General features: G+C 31.9%; 1 protein-coding gene across 3 annotated transcripts in view; it reads right to left on the bottom strand.

Moving 5' to 3' along the window:
• SATB2 (SATB homeobox 2) overlaps window positions 1-9,746 on the bottom strand; it is a 238,710-nt gene extending 228,964 nt beyond the window's left edge. Inside the window, exons 1-2 of one of the 3 annotated variants that reach the window (XM_077272132.1) lie at window positions 9,256-9,746; window positions 8,258-8,479 (exon numbers count right to left, since the gene is read on the bottom strand). In XM_077272132.1, the coding sequence (XP_077128247.1) occupies window positions 8,258-8,479; window positions 9,256-9,313 (280 nt within the window). In that variant the 5' untranslated portion in view covers window positions 9,314-9,746. Of the gene's footprint in view, window positions 1-8,257; window positions 8,480-8,923; window positions 8,985-9,255 lie in introns of those variants that run through there. The other 2 variants (XM_077272134.1, XM_077272133.1) reach the window with 2 other exon arrangements.
• Window positions 9,747-21,620: the final 11,874 nt, after the last annotated feature.

A 21,620-nucleotide genomic window follows, 5' to 3' on the forward strand; every position in this document is an offset into this window, starting at 1 on the left:
TATACATTAAAATGTCAATCAAGGGCACCACATGAATTGCAGACTGATGCCGCCCATGTGCTCTCTATGATATTCATGGACCCATAGACTGAATGGACAATTTTGATCCGAGATGCCTATACAAAATGGGCATGTGAACAGCACCATGAGTACATGTTCTGTCAATGAAATTCACGAATGTGAAAAGTGAACGTGTGAATTAGGCCTTACACACAGTTTATGAGTAGGAATGAGCGGAGCCGTGGAAGTTTGAATTCTGGTACATGACCTAAATTTTATTCCAAAGTTTGGTTCAGGTACCAGAAGTGTAGCGAACTTGAACCAAAACCTCACTTAAAACAATGGGACCCAATTTTTTGAGCTGGAAAATCTCTCTCTGCAACAGACTTCCCCCGAAACTCCAAACATTGCAACGGACTTCCGGGAGAAGTCTGTGTTCGGCGTTAACTAACTGTCCAGTATGAACCCTGAACTTTTAAGTTCGGATTCACTCATCTCAATGTATTCATAAGTATATATTCATAAGTATATTGCTCCCCTCTCCTCTCATTGGTCTTGGCAGCTGGCTGCCGTGTGTCTACATATACTGCCCCCATCAGTCACTGTGAGCAGGCAGGGGTTGGTGAGGAATCATTACACTCATGAATAGGCTAGACCTATAAACTATATATCCCGATTATTGTCCGATTGCCACTATTAGCTAAGAAGTATGATATTTTTTATGTATTTTTTGCTGGTAGAAGAGTAGATCTGTACCTATATTCTGCTGTCTTTACAACAGGGCAGAATATTCTGATGACAAATTTGCCTAAAATTTTCATTTTCTTCATTGGACCATTTTATAGTGTAATTTGTTTGCATAATAAAAATGTGAGCTGTTTAAAATATGTAAAAAAATAATAATATAACTGGCACATGTATAGTCTTGGCTGGTTAGTCTGTTACTCAGCAAACAGGCAAATGTGGTCTGCTTCCCAAATAAGCTGTCATACTGGTAAGTCATGGAAGAATGCATGACCTGGATATTCAGAAACGCCCCCCACAGTACATAAAGTGAAACCTGTGCTCCAAATGTTTCCCTTCCCTTTCAATAACACCATCTCTTTGGCATTATGTGACCTGTGACCACCAGTTTCTTAGAGGTGTAGTGGAGCTGAGTTATGAGTATAGCATTCAGACAATGAAGAAAAGGCAAACTAAAAAGTTTAAATTCCGAAAAGAAATTTTTTTTCAAGACTAACAGACACTAACTAACACTAGAATGTTTGAATTTGCATGCAAATTTTACTTAGAAATGTTTTAATTAATTAAATAAATAATGAATAAATAAAAAAGGAAACTTTATTTTGTTTAAAAAAACATATATAAAAAAAACTCCATAAAGCTACCCCTTACAGTGAGCCTCAATTGCACTATTTTTTTGTATGAGTTGGTATCTGGATATTTTTTAGGAAATGTAATGAGATCATAAGAAAAAAAAACGTATTGTGGCCCATTTGTTATCACAGCTCGGAAACTGCGTTTTCCTACATTTCTCCCAAAACATAAATCGACAAATAATTATCTTGACGTTTCAACATTTCTATCAATGTACCCACACATAATGTAAAAGACATGTTAACGAGACAAGACGTTCTAGAAGAGTAATAATCTTGGCCAACACTTATTCCAATTTTTCATTCGCAGTTGAACATATCCAAATAATGAACGTTTAAATTGTCCTTGATGTAAAGTATTGTCTGTTCACCATATTATCAGATACGCATGTCAGAAAATGTCCACAGCTTCTCTGCGCTTCACTGAGGGATGTTATTCGCGAAGCTTTTATATCTGACACTTATCCACTACATATCTTTATATGGTGGCCAATTAGAAGAAACAGAATGCATCATATTCTTGTATCTATGCTTTAGTATTTGAAGCTTAACAAATAACTCTCATTATCAAAAAATAAGCCAAATTCTGATCCCTAAATAATGAAATGTCACTGATATAAAATTCCTCTTATACATTTATTAGGTACAATACCTTGATGCTCTAACATTTACACATCCGTGTAGAGTATAAGTTCCCATATGCAAGGTCTCGAATCTCTGACCATCCTCTAGTGAATCTTGGTACCATTGTGATTGATTAGAATAGATACTGTTTTATATAAAGCTGGCCAAAGAATAAATGTTCTGTTTGAGTAAATGACCCCCAATGTGGCTAACACTACTGTTTTCGACAAAGCCGCCAACGTTTCCTTTATTGTCTGGGACGATCCGAGCGTCTATTTAAAGGATGGCGTACTGTATATGTTTTAAGAATTGTTTTGCAGCTATAATAATGCACAGTCCAAATTAAGTTTATCATACATCTGGCATGGAGAGTATGTAATGGGCAGCAAGTAGTTTTCGAAGGCAAGCGCTACTTGTTGTATCTTTGTATGGAAAGTGTATCTTTTCATATGATTACTATTGTATCTCTTTTGTTCATCTTATACTTATGAGTTTCCTACCTACATGGATAACATTTATTTAACAATAATTGACAATCCTACATGTCTAGTTTTCTAGACTGGAGTGTACAATCAAACATAGCAGCTTCCAAATTGTTTTAAGACCCAGCACAATGGCTCAGTATTTAGCACTGGGGTCCAGGGTTCAAATCCCACCAAGAATAACATTTGCAAGGAGTTTCTACATTCTCCCAATTTTTGAGAGGGTTAGATTTCCTCCAACACTCTAAAGCCATATGTAGGAATTCAGACTGTGAGCCCCAATGGGTAATGAAAATATCTGTAAAAGCACTAAGGGATATGATGGCGCTATACAAGGAAATGTAGTAAATATATAAGAACCCAGAGAATTTACAGATTTACATTTGTTTCCATCCTAGTCTCTGGATTTATGCTTCGGGAGTCTATGAAGGCACAAGTGTCCATCTTTAAACGCAATAGCTTTGTAAGAATTGCCATGTTTCTTCATAAAATAATGCAATGTGTAAGGCCAGTGCCAGCATGTTTAATTACAATATATGAAAAATGACTTGGAAATAAAAATATATATATATAAGGGTCAAAAAGCCTAATAGGAGTTTGATGCTCGGTTAGCAGCTCTCGGCTCTGTGCCACAATCATATTGGACACGCATAGAAGAGGCACATGTGATGTTCATATAAGAAGTCTTTAGGGATGAGGGCAAACTAGCTATAGCTAAGGAATTTACATCTACAGTCAATTAAAAAATACATCGTATCTGAGCAAATCTTCCATCTGATTTAGATATAGTCTGGGAATTTGTTATATAAATAAAATATAATATATAATGATTTAATTTTCAAAAAATAAATATAATTTATTGATGAATTGCCAAAAACCAGGACAAACTGAATTAAATACTTTAACATTAACTAAGTCATTTGATGCCAAAGTGGAGCAAATGCACTCATAAATCTAAAAAAAATGCAAACTTGGCAGCAAAAAAAAATTACTTTTAGCAAAAATGACAATACGACTTTATAAAATGAAGCTAAGTGACTATCAAGTATGCCAGTCTGAAGCCAATAAATATACATAAAGTATAGAAAAATTGCAAAAGTGATCCTGAACGTTGTTTAATCTTCATTATATGATGTGTATCATAATAAGTATGTCTTATATCAGTCCATTAATGTAAATATCTGAATGTGTTTGCTTATAGGTTCATATTTGTATCTTTATCTGTATATTGTAGATTGTAAATGAATAAAATAACAGAAAATCAATAAAATAATTATAAAGCAAAACTAAAGTACATAAATAACAGCCTATGACTATGACTATTACATAGACTATCAGCGTCTTTATTTAATGTTCATGTGAAATAATGCCAACAAAAGCTGTGAAAAGGATTTTATGTAAAACTTTGGTCCCAATTTACAAAGCAGCTTTAGCCAAAATGTATTTTAATGAAGTCGAAATCTGTATGAATCACTTGAAGTCTGGCGGGAGGCCCATGCATAAATCCCAGTGTCATCTCCTTGTGACCTTGGACAAATCACTTCATCAATCGTGGAGCGAATGTAACATTACAACCCTGATCGGGGAACTGATAGCTGAAAGCGTACACCATGTACACATCATGTTGTCTCCCCATGTATACACATTACACACTCACAGCACCAACTTTTCACTTTATAGCACTAAAATATGAATTAATTTAGTAAATTGTTTTCAATTATTGCATTGAAGATGCAGAGTAAAAAATAAATTAAAATGTTTTCAACCGCCAGTTGGACCTTATGGTAACAGGCCAATAATGGAGAAAAAAGCTATGGGATTGGCAAGGAATTTGGGTTCTTCTAGATTTACTACACTGACGAGTATTTAACCCCCCAAAAAATAATTATCTCACATCTCAAAGACTTTAACTGCCCCTCTCCTTAGCAGGCCGACAATCTTCTGTAAATATCTTCAAGACAAATTATTTTGTGTTTACAGGCTAAGACGTCAACTTTTAATTCTGCAAAAGATTTATTGTTGGCTAACCGGTAGTGTTTTCCTAGACAGACCATACTTATCCCATAAACACTAGGAGAGAATTTAGGATATACATCAGCTTTTAGGTTGGAAGCACAGCGTATTCAGTAGGCAACGAGCCTCGTAGAGTCGTCTGTCTCTGTCTGGTGGTTTATAATCATGTCCAGGTTGTGGCTGAACTTTTGTTAAAAAAAAAAAATATCTGAAGGCACCACTTTGTGCAGAATGGATTGAAGCCTAACACATGTATTGGAGCAGTGAGTACTAATTTTGTAACTCCTCAAGCGTGCCAAGCTAATGGCCGACATTGGCATAAGAAGAGATCATCATTTCAGGCATAGTGCACAATCCTATGTGGCTACTTGCTGGGAAGCCCATTGCTATGCAGTGAGGCGAGAAAACGACTGTAAGTCAATACTGATGGTCAACCAGTTTTGATGTATTCCTATGTGACTATAGATCAAGCTTGGGGAGGGGTGAACATGAGATGCTTATATCTTCTAGAAGCACCTTACAATTTCTAATAATAAAAGTTACTAAAGTGAAGAAATGTTAAAAAGTATAATAGATTATTTTTTTATATTATTTCTTTTTTATATATGCTTTATTTTATATATTTTTTGTTATCAAGTCAAATAAAGCTTAGTGGCTGAATTTTCAGAAGCTTTTATAGAATAAAAATCTCAAATTAGGGAAATCAAATACACATATTGCACATCACATTTCTAAAATATTAATCAAATTCCTAATATTCAGTTTTACATCGTTTGAATTTAATGAATTATTCTTTATCAAATTCACCATTTTCAATATTATTATTTTCAAAAATTGATCTTCTACTTTTTAATATCTGAACGCAGACAAGTTGTTGCTTTCCGCAACTAACAGGACAGATTCCACACCAGCATGGCGGCCACTGATAATCATTAGAAAATTCCAATTGAATGACAATTCTTTTCTGTACTTCCACTAAAAGCTTTTGGTCCAAAATCAAACAAGTAAATCAATTATCAAATAACTACATTTAATTATCAAAGATGTCCTCCCCTAACTGCTTTAGGATTGAGTATCCTTCACACATAATTAAATATGTATTTCTGTCCACAAATATATCTATCCATCTAATGGAAAATTAACAAATGCTGAAATGAGCAATCGAAACAACCGGGCTCGTACCCCCTACTATGTATGGCTCTTAGTTTAGCGATTGGTGTGTTACAAAGGCTATTTAAGCTAAATGACAATTTTTTTACCGAGTAATATGGAAATTTCAGCTAGCTGGTGTTGCAAAAAGTGCACGTTAATAATTGAAGGAAATGTGGTAAAGTGACAAAGGGCCTATCCCAGCAGGAGAAGCGTAAGGCCATTCCACAGTGAATGTGTGAACATCTTTCCCCCTACCCTGCTGCTCATCAGGAACTATAGAAAGGGCCATAGGATTTGACGCTAAATATATTAAGGCAATTAACGCATCAAGGAATGACGAGTTCAGAACTGTAAAAGACGGGAAGAAAAATACTTCACTAATATACAAAAGTATGTATGGATTAAAATGGATGAAAATATTTGTATCTATATGGAGAAAGAGGTAAATAGTTGGAAGGAAAGCCCTGCAGGCAATTTATATATGTACACACAAATACACACAGCAATATATATATATATATATATATATATATATATATATATATATATATATATATATATATATATATATATATATATATATAATTTCTAATTTTATACACCATATATTATATATTTTATATTTTATATCTATGATTATACCTATGTGTGTAGAGGTAACGAAGATGTATCAATAACATAAGTATGTAGATATAGAATAGATATTAGTCAAAAAAATATAGTATTGACAATTGCCATAATAAAACTTTCCCTATGGGCCCTTTATAATAAAACACATTATAGATCCTAAAATTCTCTTATCATAAGGATAAATATTCTCCCCCATCCAGTCCCCCACCACACAGACACTTATTTTCAGTGACCCTAAAAACTGGTTTCTGGACAGAGTCTTAACATTTCCTGCATTAACTGTTTGCGTGCTGTAGCTGGGAGAGAGGTACATTGCACAGCAGGATTCCAGTCTTTGCACAGAGCAGCCCAAGCTCAGGAACACAAAGTGTGGTCTGTTTGCAGATTCGTGACGTTAATTAGAAAACTAAACACTATCGGCCAGACAAATCTATACATGATTTTCAAATGATTAAAGGGCAACGGTCAGACCAAGCACAAGGGGTCATTCGTATTAGCGATGCCACATGGCACAATCCAGGACGTCTGCAAGGCAGGCAATGGACTGAGTCTGAGCGATATTAACCTAAATATCACGTCCTCTGGCACCAGGGATATTTACACACCTACTGTTCATTTTCAAGGCTCTATTCGGGGTTCTATATGTCAACTGAGCTCTGTTTAAGAGTATTAGTGAAGCTGATGACACATTCCCAATGGCGAGAACACTAACAAGGAACCACTTTTGCGTGCAATTTATATGTCGCCATTTACAGTACATTCTGCAACTATGTCAATTGCTATATTATGTAGCAACGTCAGTAACAAAACTTATATATATATATATATATATATATATATATATATATATATATATATATATATATATATATATATATATATATATATTAACATACTGTGTGACCTGTGTGTTATTAGTATTATTACTAGGGTTATCATTGGACACAATGTCTCTACTACTTTTATTTATTCATCTCATTTATTATTTTATATTTAATATCTTATTTATTGATGTAATTAGAAATGCATGTTAAAAGTAAGAAAGTGTAAAGAGCATAAAAAGCCTTCAAGCCCACAACCCTTACCTATTTTTCAATTTTCTGCTGTCACATTTACCAAAAAAGTAATAAAGTTAATTTGTACACAATGTGAGACCATCGCGTTTCTTAAATTACTATTGCCTGCAAGGATTTTTAAATCATCCATCCATTATAAAAACTTATGTGTTTCATAGTTCTGTATGAATAGATAGCTATGCCTAGACAGGCAGACAGTATATCGATATAGATAATATAAAAGTATAAACTAGGCTAATTATTTATAATGAACCTTAAGTTAATTGAATTTCTTCAATGCCGTCATTGAATAAAACAGCTCAAATATTTCTTCAACCAAAACATTAACCTCAATCCCGGTAGTAAATGATTTAATTATAGCCACTACACCCAATATACAAAAAACAATCTCATATCCGGATTATACTTTTGTGCAAAAGCGAATGTAAACACCAAAGAGTCGTTTACCAGACAATAAACGGTGTCAACTGCTGCCTGAAAACATGAACGGAGAATGCTAAACATATGTCGTCTCAACATAAGTGAAACCCAGAATTCCGACCTGAGGGTGCTACGACATTAAACACAAGCCTGATCTGTGGAGCAGAATCTTTCACGCAGGGAGCATAGGTAACTGGGGTAAGCAGATAAAAAAAAGGAATGCAAACTTTCGAGGAATAGCTAGAGAGATTTACATCACAGTGACATAGAGCTGCCAACAACTCAAGGTGGCACCGTGCCTGCAACATGCCAACCCTTGGGTCACCCCACTCTTCATGTACAACAACAAAGAACAAGCTAACGTTAACTTCCTGTAATGCAACACCGAAGACAAAAATGCCATAGTCAACATGAACCTTGACTCTCGCTGCCATTGTATTACTACCACTTTGTTGTGTATACATTAAAAGTGCTGCTTCATTACCTCCCACAGATTTGGAGAGTGAGCCGTTTGGTCGTCCTCTGGCTCCTAATGGACTCCCATTCTGCTCCAATCTGGCCACTTTGATTGGAGGAGGACTTATTGCATCTGGACTGTTGCTTCTTCGGTCTGGACTGTCCCTTAAGCTGGGACTTTCGCTTCTCATTTCCATGCTGTTCTGGTTCGGGGATAACGCTCTCCCTGGCAGATCGCAATAATATGGATCTATGTAAAGGGGTTGAGATAGAAATCGAACAGAAAAAAATTACTTGTATCATATACTATATCGTCCGGTATACAAAAAAGTTTAACAGTAACACAATATTTATATTTTTGTTTATAAAATATATTTCACAAAATATTTGAGCAAATTTCCAATAAAAATATTCTCATTCCATTTTTCAAGTACGATCTTATGAAATTGAACTTGTTTTTATAGTATCTAAAAATATCAAAATAAATAAATATATATTTATATATATATATATATATTTATGAACTTACACATAAATACACACTTCCACAGGATATGTGAATATATATATATATATATATGTATATATATATATATATATATATATATATATATATATATATATACCCTATACATATATATATTTGTATATATGTACCGTATTTTTATATTTTGCTCATACACTTTTGACTTACAATTAGTCTTCCGAAGAAGTTAACTATTTTTCTTCAGACCGTGTCACATGCAAGTTTCTAAGGTATGCACGAGACAACTCCAAATCTTGAAGTTATAGAAAAGGAAGCTGCAATAAACTTTAAGAGCTATGACGCAGTGAAATGTATATTATTTATACGTGCTTACATATGGCTTGCTTTATTGCCCTGCAATAACCTTATGTGTGCAAGGAGGGGGCTTCACTGAGACAATTCCAATTTTTAACGCTAAAATAACACTAATGTCATACATAAATAATGACGTTTAACGTGTTACAAAGTATCGTAAGGTAGACAGGTTGGTAGGTACTTACTGCTTAAAGCCTGTCTGTAGGTTGCCTGGGATGGGCTGAAACTCTGCCCATGGATCATAAGTAATGACTCCAGGTTTATAAGTTTATCTTCACTTTTTATTTTTTCTTTGTTTCTTTCCTTTTTGGTTCTCTTCTGGAAAAGCTGCTCTGTTACTGTTGTTCTCCTCTTCCTTATTGTCTTCTGCAATATTATAGGTTGGTGATCAGGGCAGAAAGGTCATCAGGATCCCCACAATCTTCCTGTTTTGTGCGGAGAGGTAAAGGGGACTTGGTTAGGAAACTTCACACGTTGGACGAGGAGCGATTCAATGTACTAGGATCTGGCAGAATGACACAATTCACTTTAAGAGTCCCTTCAGATGGCTGCAAAGGGAAAAAAAAAAAACTTGATATGACAGACCCAATCTCTCTCTCGTCTGCCAGCAACACAAAGTGACTGGCACAAGACACACAGAGACAGCACTGATTATTAGTTAAGTTCGAGTCAAGTCCTTTTGGGGCTGTCCTTGGTTTCCTTATTTCAGCTTTTTTTCTCCTGTGTCTCCTTTCTTTCTTACACACCCCCATCCAGGCTTGATCTCATGCATGCGAGCATGTATGCAGCTATTAAAATAGAGAGGAATTGAGACAGAGGATCTGATTCAGATATGGGGAGGGGAGGATCAGTACACAGGAAGAAAACACACACAGATCCACAGGAGGAGGGAGACACAGAAAAGGGAAGAACAAGAAAGAAACCTGCTCTGGACTGCTGCTGAGGAAGACGTCTTTATTCCAGTCTTGTACTTTTTTTTTATTTATAGGAGAGGGAGATTCTGGAGCCCGGTGACTGGATAAGGAGGATAATACAGAGGAAGCATGGATGAGAGGAGCTATCGCTGAATATGCTGATCAGGTTGTTTCTCTGTCTACGCCGTATGAAGGTTTGGCATTTATTATGGGTAATAGAGGAGCATATGATCTGTTCCATTAAAATGCTCATCCCTTCTCATGGGGCTGGCATGAAAACAGGAAATACGGACAGTGCGGGAACAACTACGCCACGGATGTGGAGCAACATTGTATTGTATGTGTGTTGTTTGCAAATTTACTGTATATGTGTTAGTGGTTATCATGCAGAAATGTAATACAACTCTTCTGGTCATACAGCAGTGATATTAGATATCCGGGGACGTGAGGGATGTGTTTGGGGGTAGTTAGAGGTAAGTTTGACCTGTGACGATTACACAGTACACTGTATGCAATTACCAGAATGCACAGTCCTTATCCTCTAGGAACTGAATTGCAGGTCCCAGAAGAATCAATGGATAGGTTACAGGAGTCCTTATTGTGTCAGGTTACATTTGTATTTTAATTTAGCAAGTAATTGTATTCTGGGCCTGTCTGTCATGTGCTGCATCACAGCTAGATCCACAGAGAACTGGGGAGAGACAGAGAGGAGGAGATGTGCAGGACGGATTCATGGCTGGACTCACTGCTGGCATATTCTACAGATTAAAATATGGAAACATTACTGGGCAGATGGCAGTAGGTAATGCCTCCTGAATCACTTACAGTTCACACATGCTTCTAATGGCTGGCAGTACAATGCTGTGTGGTGGCGCCAGAGACCCAGTTGTGGCCCAATAGTTACACTTCACCACTTTAAAATAGTTTAATCTTTCCTTATAACCACCCACTGTGCCCTGACTGTAAAATGCTGCACTGATACAGGCCAGAAGGTTGCATATACACACATATGTATATATATACATATATATATATATATATTTATTTATTTATTTTTATGTATATATGTACTACATACATGCATGTACACATACATACATTTATATATATATATATATATATATATATATTTACATATGTAATACATATATGTATATTATATATATATAATATACACACATAGGGACAATATAGCAGGATTGCAGCAATTAAGGCACACACATATATCTATATATATATGTATATATGTATATATCCTTATATATATGTATAGATATATCTTTAAAGCACCATTAACTCCACTGTGCTGAACATGTGAAAAGGGTTACATACATACATACATATAACATAAGTAAAACAAAGTAAACACTCAGACAAACTGGTAAGCCTCATAGGCTTACAAAATGTGTGGTGTGTGTATGTATGTATATATATATATATATATATATATATATATATATATATATATATACACATATATATGTTTGTAACTTATAAATATATATATATATATATATATAATATATATGTACATATATACTTATATAATATATATATATATATCAGTGTGTGTAAATGGCTGTACAGTTATTGAAAGGACACAAAAAGCATCAATTCCAAAGTCATTGTATAAATGTAATAATACACACTATTCAAAATTATAGAACCACTCTAGCTTTTTTCTACTTCCTGTGATCATTACACAGGTGTCTATGAGCCTCCAGTGAATTATTATTCCATTAAAGTGTTGGAAATTAACCATAACATGCAAAGTATGTCAATTGCTTACCTTATTGCATGAGATGTGTCCCAATTACATAAAGTACATTAAAGCAAAGTTCTTCAAGATCTACACTCCCCTACTAAGAGCGATTGGTAATAATAATGGACTTCCTGGCTCCCAACAAATATAAATAATTGTCAGTGTCTCCAAATGAATTGATGGTATCTGATTGGTCACAATTATTGCATGATGTGATTGGGTAGACTTGAAATAATAGAGATAGATAGATAGATAGATAGATAGATAGATAGATAGATAGATAGATAGATAGATAGATGTTAGAAAGATAGATATATTGATAGATAGATAGATAGATGTTAGATAGATAGATAGATGTTAGATAGATAGATAGATAGATAGATAGATTGATGATAGATAGATAGATAGATAGATAGATAGATAGATAGATAGATAGATAGATAGATTGATGATAGATAGATAGATAGATAGATATTACCTATATTTCAGAGAGATCATTTAGATAGATATTATATATGTAGCTAGATTGATAATGTGACAGATAATATATTTAAGATAGATAGATAGATAGATAGATAGATAGATAGATAGATAGATAGATAGCTTATCTATCTATTTGGATAAAGCAGTAAATTCATGGTTTAGTGTAAGATTTACAACATTTATTAAGATTCTATTAAACATTTTATTGGTATATGAAAAAAAGCCTTAAAGTAGATAAACAAAATACATACCTGCAGATGACATTTTCTCTACTCTGTCAATGATAAAAATCAGTAAATCTTGCCGTTTGTATTTATTACAGGTTCCCAACTCCCTTTTTTCAGTAGAATCTCGTAAAACTTTTGGAGCGATCTCTCACTAACCAGATGCTGGCAGTTTTTGTAAATACATCGTAAAGAATAGACTTAGATTGTTAATTTGTTAATATTTTATCAAGTGTAAATATTTTATAACGTTTTTAGGGAAACTACTGATACTAAATTATTAAGGTCGTCGGAGGGACGTTTGAATTATGCATACAATTAAGCACTCGTTATTATAAATTGTGGGCAGATCACAAGGTGAGACAAGCCCTGGATGTTCATAGACTGTATCATGTAAAAAACTTATTTCATTTTTGCTTGTTATGTTTCCTATCTTTTTTACGAAATGAATAAAACTTTTACATGGAACAAAAGCTGTGTCTGGTTTTGTTTTATGTGTATTTCTAATTAATAATTTCACTTATTCATATATTACTTTTGACACTAGTCTAAAATGTGTACATTAGAAGACATTCGCTAGGAAAATATTTTATGAGTACCAAGTCCATCAGTAGTTTGAAAATTATATGTATCTATATATATATATATATATATATATATATATATATATATACACATTATATTATGTGTATACGTGTATATATATATATATATATATATATATATATATATATATATATATATATATATATATATATATATATATATATATATAAACTTTTTGTTTCTCCAGCGATCAGTCCAATGGTAGAGTAAAATATACCTTTTATTTATCCATTAAAAAGTTCCAGATTTCTTCAGTAACAATAGTGCATAAATTCAATCCCAGGGATTGGGATTGAATGTATGCAATATTGTTACTGAAGAAATCTAGAACTTTTTAATGGATAAATAAAAGGTATATTTTACTCTACCATTGGACTGATCGCTGGAGAAACAAAAAGTTTTTTCTTTACATGTGTGGATTTGTCCCAATCTGTTTTCCGTGCGAACTGTAACCACAGGTTGGATTTATTCCTGTTTCTTCAAAGCGGCAAGCTGGCTTTGCCAAAAACTCTTTATATATATATATATATATTTGTTACTACAATAAAAAGGTAAAACATAAAATATATTTTGTCTAAATTCTTTACATTTTAAGTGGATGATAAATTGAAAGCAAATCCTGCTAAGCACTATTTCAGTCTTTGTAGACAGCAATAAAATGTTTGGTACAAAACAAATACCTGCCTGTAGATTATTGCTAGTTAAAGAATAATTGTCAGGAGCTCTTTTTTTCTTGTGGATTCCAATGATCCTTTAACCTACCCCACACTTGAATGTAATAATCCTCTAAAATATTAAAATATCCATCTAACCATCTAGAAAAATATATTTTTTTCTATTATGATTATATATATATATATATATATATATATATATATATATATATATATATTTATATATCACGGAAGTACAAATCCATTTTGTTTGATACTTATTGTGCTTGCTAATGATTGGGGGAATGGATTGTATCGCACATACCTGACAAATTTAATTGCTCATTCCAAGGCTGTTCATATCTTTGTTTAAAATGAAAATTGATGATAAATGAGATTTTTCCTACTGAACATTTTGGGCTATTTTTTTTTCTACCCTCCAATTTATAATCCCTGGAGAAAGTGGTTTGACAACATAAAAATACGTGGATTGCTTCTGGCATACATCATTCTTTATTTATGAAAGAAAGATTAATAGACTATCAACATGTGCTGATATAAAGAAATTCAGTGCACTTTCTCTACAAGCCCAAATGTATTTACAGCAACTGTGAGAACTGTGAAAAGAAGTTTTTGGGGAATCTAGCTTCTTTTGATGATTGAATATTATTAACTGCATTTTTTTTAAAGTTTATGTGGATGCAAAGCACTAAACAAGCTACCGACAGCAATCCACATATGTGTCCAGGTATACGCCGCGGCATGCAGACACCACAGTTGTCTCTCTCCACTTGTTTTTCCATAAATGCTGCCACCTACTGGGCTTATGATGACATTGTAATACACACCTACTCTTCATATTAGATTGTCCTAGCTAGAAAGGATTTCATGTTTAATGTATTAAATGTACTGTTCAACATTTTTTTCTGAAGGACGAACTGTTGCCCACTTTTTTTTCAATTATTTTTTTTCTATCAATTAGGATCATTATGCCTAATGTACAGTAAGTAATAATAATCTTTATTTTTATATAGCGCTAACATATTCCGCAGCACTTTACAGTTTTGCACACATTATTGTCTCTGTCCCTGACGGGGCTCACAATCTAAATTCCCTATCTGTATGTCTTTGGCATGTGGGAGGAAACCGGAGTACCCGGAGGAAACCCACGCAAACACGGAGAGAACATACAAACTCTTTGCAGATGTTGTCCTTAGTGGGACTTGAACCCAGGACTCCAGCGCTGCAAGGCTGCTGTGCTATCCACTGCGCCACCGTGCAGTATATTAAGTATATATAATATTGCATGTTCACAATTATATTGATCGTTATTGTCTATATTAAATTAAAACTGTATATATTTTAATTATATAAGTGAACAATTGTAACTAATTAATACATGTACACATCAAACTTATTACATAATATATAACAATAAATGAGCAAATGTAAAGAAGGACTATATATATACACATTTATATACTGTATATATACACATATACATATATATATACATATATATACACATATATAGACACACACACACACACATATATATATATACATATATATATATAGATACACACACACATATATATATATAGAGAGAGATACATATATATATATATATATATATATATATATATATATATATACACATATATATATATATTCCACATGTTTCATTCCAAATGGGACACTGACATGATGGCTGACAGGATGCATTTGATAATATATGATTGATGATCCCTTGTTTTTGTCTACAGAACTTATTCCACATAATCACTATGCAGCACTGTGGCGTATGTTGGTGCTATATAAGTAGTAGCACATAAAATAGAAAAAGAACATTTATTACACTGATAGTACAATGTGACCATGTCATTCTCCTCTACATATATTTTAATTAATGTTGAAATGTCAAGGGAAGGAATGCCAGGGGAGAGTTGGTTTAACTTGAGACTTTGTGGATTCTAACATTTAATGCACATAGAGAAAATATAATTAGGTAACTTCTAATCAATGACAGGTCACTGTGAATTAATTCTGATTAGTTACTGTACACAGGTAAGAGGATGTAAACGGAAGCAAACATTCAACACTTTCTGCAGAGACCACAGGAAGAATATCATTCCCCTTAGAGAAGGAACTCCATACATATTGCCATATTTTGATATTTAGAATTATAGTAATTGAAAGGTTAATATCGATAGCACTTATTTTCTGAAGTATTTGTAATATAAACCAGTGCTCGCTGGGAGTTTGCAACTCAGAGGTATTTTATGGGAAGTTTAAGTATGTCTCATCGCTGTAAGACAACATCAATAAATACCTCACAAGTTTAAACTAATCTCTCCTTTGTCCTATAGTTTCCCTTGGTCATTGTTGTAAAGATTTCTAATGCTATATATTGGAGTCTGACCTTACAAGTGTTTTATTTACTGGACCAAACTGGTGCTCCAAATAAATGAAATTGCACTAAATAGCTAACTGAAATGTCTACTATACAGACAAAACCATGAACTAATGGGATATTGGAAATGGAAAAAATAATAAGCTTGCATTTTATGTGTAAATAAATTAGCTTTTTATTTGCAATTAAATCTTTAAATTATTAAATTATTTACTGTAAAGCATATACATGCAATTAAAAGTCTGTACATGTACATATATATATATATATATATATATATAAATATGTATATATTTATTTATATATATAATATATATAATATATTTGTTATAAGTATATATATTTATTTATGTATATATATATATATATGTGTATATATATATATATATATATATATATATATATATATATATATATATATATATATATATATATTTATAATATATTAATTAAGAAATTAAGAAAAACAGCAGCTCTGCCTAAATGGGTGCAAATTTCTCCCAAGGAAACTGGCAAAGCTTCTTATCAAAGAAATAAAAATACAGAAAAGGGGAATGTGTTTATGCCTTCCTTGGAGAATATATATATATATATATATATATATATATATATATATATATATATATATATATATATATATATATATATATATATATATTTATGTTTATTCATATATAGATATATATACAAAAAAGGGTCTAGATAGTAATAGAAAAATTATTATTATTATAACTACTATTTATGTTTTATATTTTCATGCTTAATTTAATTATTGTATTAATAATATACACAACTAAAAGTGCAGTATAATAGAATATATTTATATGACAATATTGTTCTATAAATGTAGCATTTTGAGTCAAACCTGTATTGTTTTTAAATTATGATCACTGAATCGTGTAAACACAGATCCTTTATCAATAATTCTTTATCTTATATGTTAGCATATTTTAGTGAAATTCAAATAATACAAAAAAGTAAGAAAAAATTAAGCAATTTATATATACTAATATATTAATAATATAATACCTAGTTAATTACAATACATCATTAGGTCTTCTATGATTACTTGGTTAAATAAATAGTGTCATTGGTAAAGCCAATATAACATACATACAGCAAAAATTAAATCGTACAAGAATTTCTAATACCATGCGTAATTATAAGAAGCTCTTTATTTGAATACTACTTGTAGAAATGGTTTATAACATAAATGGCGTATAAAAAAGTGTGAAATCTTAATAAGAAACTATTCAATATTAATTATATTTGCTACATTTAGTATTGATGTTAATATAACAAACTAACCTGTGGGGAGATATTTATGAGAAATAATTAGTTAATAGGTTATTGGATATAAATGATGACTATATTTGAGATTGAAGCAACATGAATGTAATAGCTAGAATTATTTATATAATTAATTTTACCTTTACCTAGAGCAGAGGCTTCTGAGTCTGAGTTTATATAACCTTCCTAATATTTGTATGTGAAGATACTGAATATTATTATCATCAACAACCTTATTATTATTAGAGAACAATACTGCATGGTTACAAATTGTTTAATATTTTAGTAAAAAAACAAAAGGGATTGAATTAATAATATATTAGAGACTAATAATAATATAATATATAGTTGCATAATAGTCGTTATATATATTCATAAAATAATAAAAAATAATAGTAATGAATATTAATAATAATGCATTAGAAAGTAATAATAATAAAAGCATGTTTTTTCAGGTAAATTTTAAATTGTTGTTTTTTTAAATCAAGTACATTTTGCTTATCACACTGATTCTGAAAGGATATATATAATTCTATGGTATATACATTTGCAAATAATTGTTTGCAAACCAAACCGAAACAGTAAATCTGCTACAAATTTGATTTTATATATATTTGATTTTATATATATAGAGAGAGAGAGAGAGAGAGAGAGAGAGAGAGAGAGAGAGAGATTGTATGAGATTATGCTTGTATTATTATTATTATTTTTAATTATTACAGCGCCATTTATTTTATGGTACTTTACATATAAATATATATATTTAAATACACATAATATCTATCTAAGTCCCCTCTATAAGTTGTAAAGCGCTGCGGAATATGTTGGCGCTATATAAATAAAAATTATTATTATTATTATTATTATCTAATGAACAAATAACTTGTTAACAATAAGTTGTGCTTAACTCCTACTATAAGGGAATGATGATGCAAATATGAATGAATATATTAATATATATGTATTAGTACATTTATATATATATATATATATATATATATGCATATACATATATATGTTTATGATCACAATAACATATACTATAATAATTATATATATATATATATAGATATATATATATATATATATAGATATATATATATATATATAGATATATATATAGATATATCTATATATATAGATATATCTATATAGATATATCTATATAGATATATATATATATTTTTTGGGGTGTATACATAATATATACTAAAAATTTAATGCATATATACTAATTATTATAGTACATGTTATATGGTTTTTGAAATATATAATCTGTTAATTAAGTGTCTGCATTAAAAATATAATGACATATTGACACGTATGAATGAGCTTATTGCAGAATCAACCAGATGCATATATATATATACATATATATATACATATATATATATATATATATATATATATATATTAGACCACATTGATCTAATGATATTTAGACCATACTAAAAACCCTTTCAATCAAGCTCAGTACATAAGATTGGTGGCGACAGGTTAGTGGGAACTCCAGGTATGTTTTGAAGTAAGAAGTTTCTTTATAATTATAAGCCAGATATATTCTTGCAGCCGTCATAACTTACTAATATATGTAGGCATGTTTTTGGACTCTGTTATTTCACTCTTCTCCGAAGAAAAATGTCATATCAAGTGCCAAAAAGGGCGTTTGGAAAGTGGTGCAGATATAGTAATCTCTCAGCTTTTTTGCAACTTCCTTTACATTGAGAAGGTGCCTGTGTCTCTGCTCCTCCCTCCTGTCAGTCATCAGTCAGTTCCTCCCTCCCTGCAGGCTAATTAATGAATATTTATCAATATTATGCTAATTAGGGAGTCAGAGCACAGTACTGATAATATACTCGCCCTGCTCTGGGACACATTGTCCTTCTCATTCATTGCCCTCAGCACAGATATCAGCAGTGAAGTGTGCTGCTGAAGTCACAGAGAATCAAAGTGGGTAATCAAGCCCACCCGCCAAGCTGGCAGACCCCCTTCTCTGTCTGCTGGACTTTTCTTTATCAGTTATACCAGTGCACATAAAAGTAATTCGTTTTAACTCTTTACTTTCTTGCTGGTTAGAAGCAACATTAGAATCTTCTCATAAATCTACCTATATACGCTGTGTTTTTTCCACACGCTGCAGCTTTTAATGGTTACCTGTCACTTTAACATGGGTCATCTACTCTAGAGTCTGTGTTAAATTGTTACCTTGATCTTTTAATATAAAAACCTGCTTTTTTCTGTAATAATAAAATACAATTTATTAACACTGAAGCAAGTTGTTTGCAAGTGAAAATGTAAAAAAATATATATATTGTGTTGTCATTTGTATTAATGTTTGACTTTTTATGACTTTTTTTTAATTTGGCTCATGAGTTTCAGTCTCAGGCGCGGACTTTAAAATATTTTATTTTCGGGGATCTTTAGAAGTTAAAATAGCAAAAATGAACAATATGGAAATATCTTCTAACTTTTAAAAATAATTATGATGGTCATTCATGTAACAATCTTAATGGGGATTGCTGAATTGTGGCACAAATGTTAGTTTGTAGAAAAAGGATATTATTATCATCAGATATTTATGGCATGGGCACTATCCCCAGGAACACACACATATGATAATGAGAGATAAATATCTTGTATGAACTCTGCTCACAGATTCTCCAGATATCATTGTAATCTCAGGTAAATGGGTTAATCCTCCAGAGAGCAAATATACTGCAAAACTAGATCTCACCTACCGATAAAGGCGGATTGGTGACCTGGAAGTGGTCTTCCTGGGGGGGGAAGAACTTGTAACACGTCCTGTTTGCACCCAGTTCTTCATTCACTACAGCCCTGCTTCAAAATTACAGATGAAGAAAATTCTAAGTCAAACACATTATCTGTATGAGAGGATGTAGCTAAAAACATGGAAAATTATATAATAAAGGAATCTTCTTATTCAGAATACAGCTTTATACTGGGTGTATTATATACCTTTACCGAAATCCAATTTTTGAAAAAATGAACTAGTTAGGATTGCATTAAAATGAATATCAAACATTGCAATATAAGTGACAAATATATCTATCTATCATCTATCTATCTATCTATCTATCTATCTATCTATCTATCTATCTATCCTCTATCTATCCATCTATTCTCTATCTATCTATCCTCTATCTATCTATCTATCTTGGGAAAGGCAGAGAAATCTGCCAAAACATTGCTGCTAATGGATCAGTAAAGCCACGGTTTTTCATTTTGATTTTTGGAGTACTGCCTGTTTTTTTCTGATTATCTATCTATCTATCTATCTATCTATCTATCATCTATCTATCTATTGATCTATCTATCGATCTATCTATATATCTGTAATATACTGTATATATAATTATCAATATGTATCACGCATGTGTCAAGGAAAAAGTAGCACTGCACTTAAAATGTGAACATGGAGCAAGCTGAAGGTTACTGACTCTGTATCCTCCTTTATAAACCCCTTACCAAAAAAATGGAAATACTTCAAACCATGGAGGAGTGCTGCCATTTTTTGTTTTATATCTGCTATCTATCTACAGTATCTATCTATCTATCTATCTATCTATCTATCTATCTATCTATCTATCTATCTATCTACCTCATATCTATCTATTTATTTATTTTCTATCTATTATCTATCTATCTATCTATTGTGAGTGTCAGAGAGACAAAGATTAAAACATCCTATGTAAGTTTTATTTCTATGAATAAATGTATTATTATTAGTCATCATAAGAGTTTAATAATATGTTAAACTTACACAATGCTGCAATTCCTGCTATACTGCACATTTTACTGCCATATAAAGAAAGACAATATACTGGTTTATAAGGAACCATATATTTACACAAATATATAGTTAGATAGATGATAGATAAATGATAGATAGATAATAGATAGATGATAGATAGCTAGAAAATAGATAGATAAATAATAGATAGAAAGATAGATGATAGATAGTAGATAAATAGATGATAGATAGATGATAGATACGTAGATGATAGATAGATAGATAGATAGATAGATAGATAGATAGATAGATAGAGGGTAGAACGATCTTTGACAGTATATATCTTTTTTTCCTTATGAAAATATGGAAACCTGAGAGCCAGGGTTGAAGTAGAATGGACTTACTGGATGACGAACAGGCAAGGAAATGATTGACATTCTCAACTCACCAGCAG

Source organism: Ranitomeya variabilis, chromosome 7 (assembly GCF_051348905.1).
Source record: "Ranitomeya variabilis isolate aRanVar5 chromosome 7, aRanVar5.hap1, whole genome shotgun sequence".
NCBI lineage: Eukaryota > Metazoa > Chordata > Amphibia > Anura > Dendrobatidae > Ranitomeya > Ranitomeya variabilis.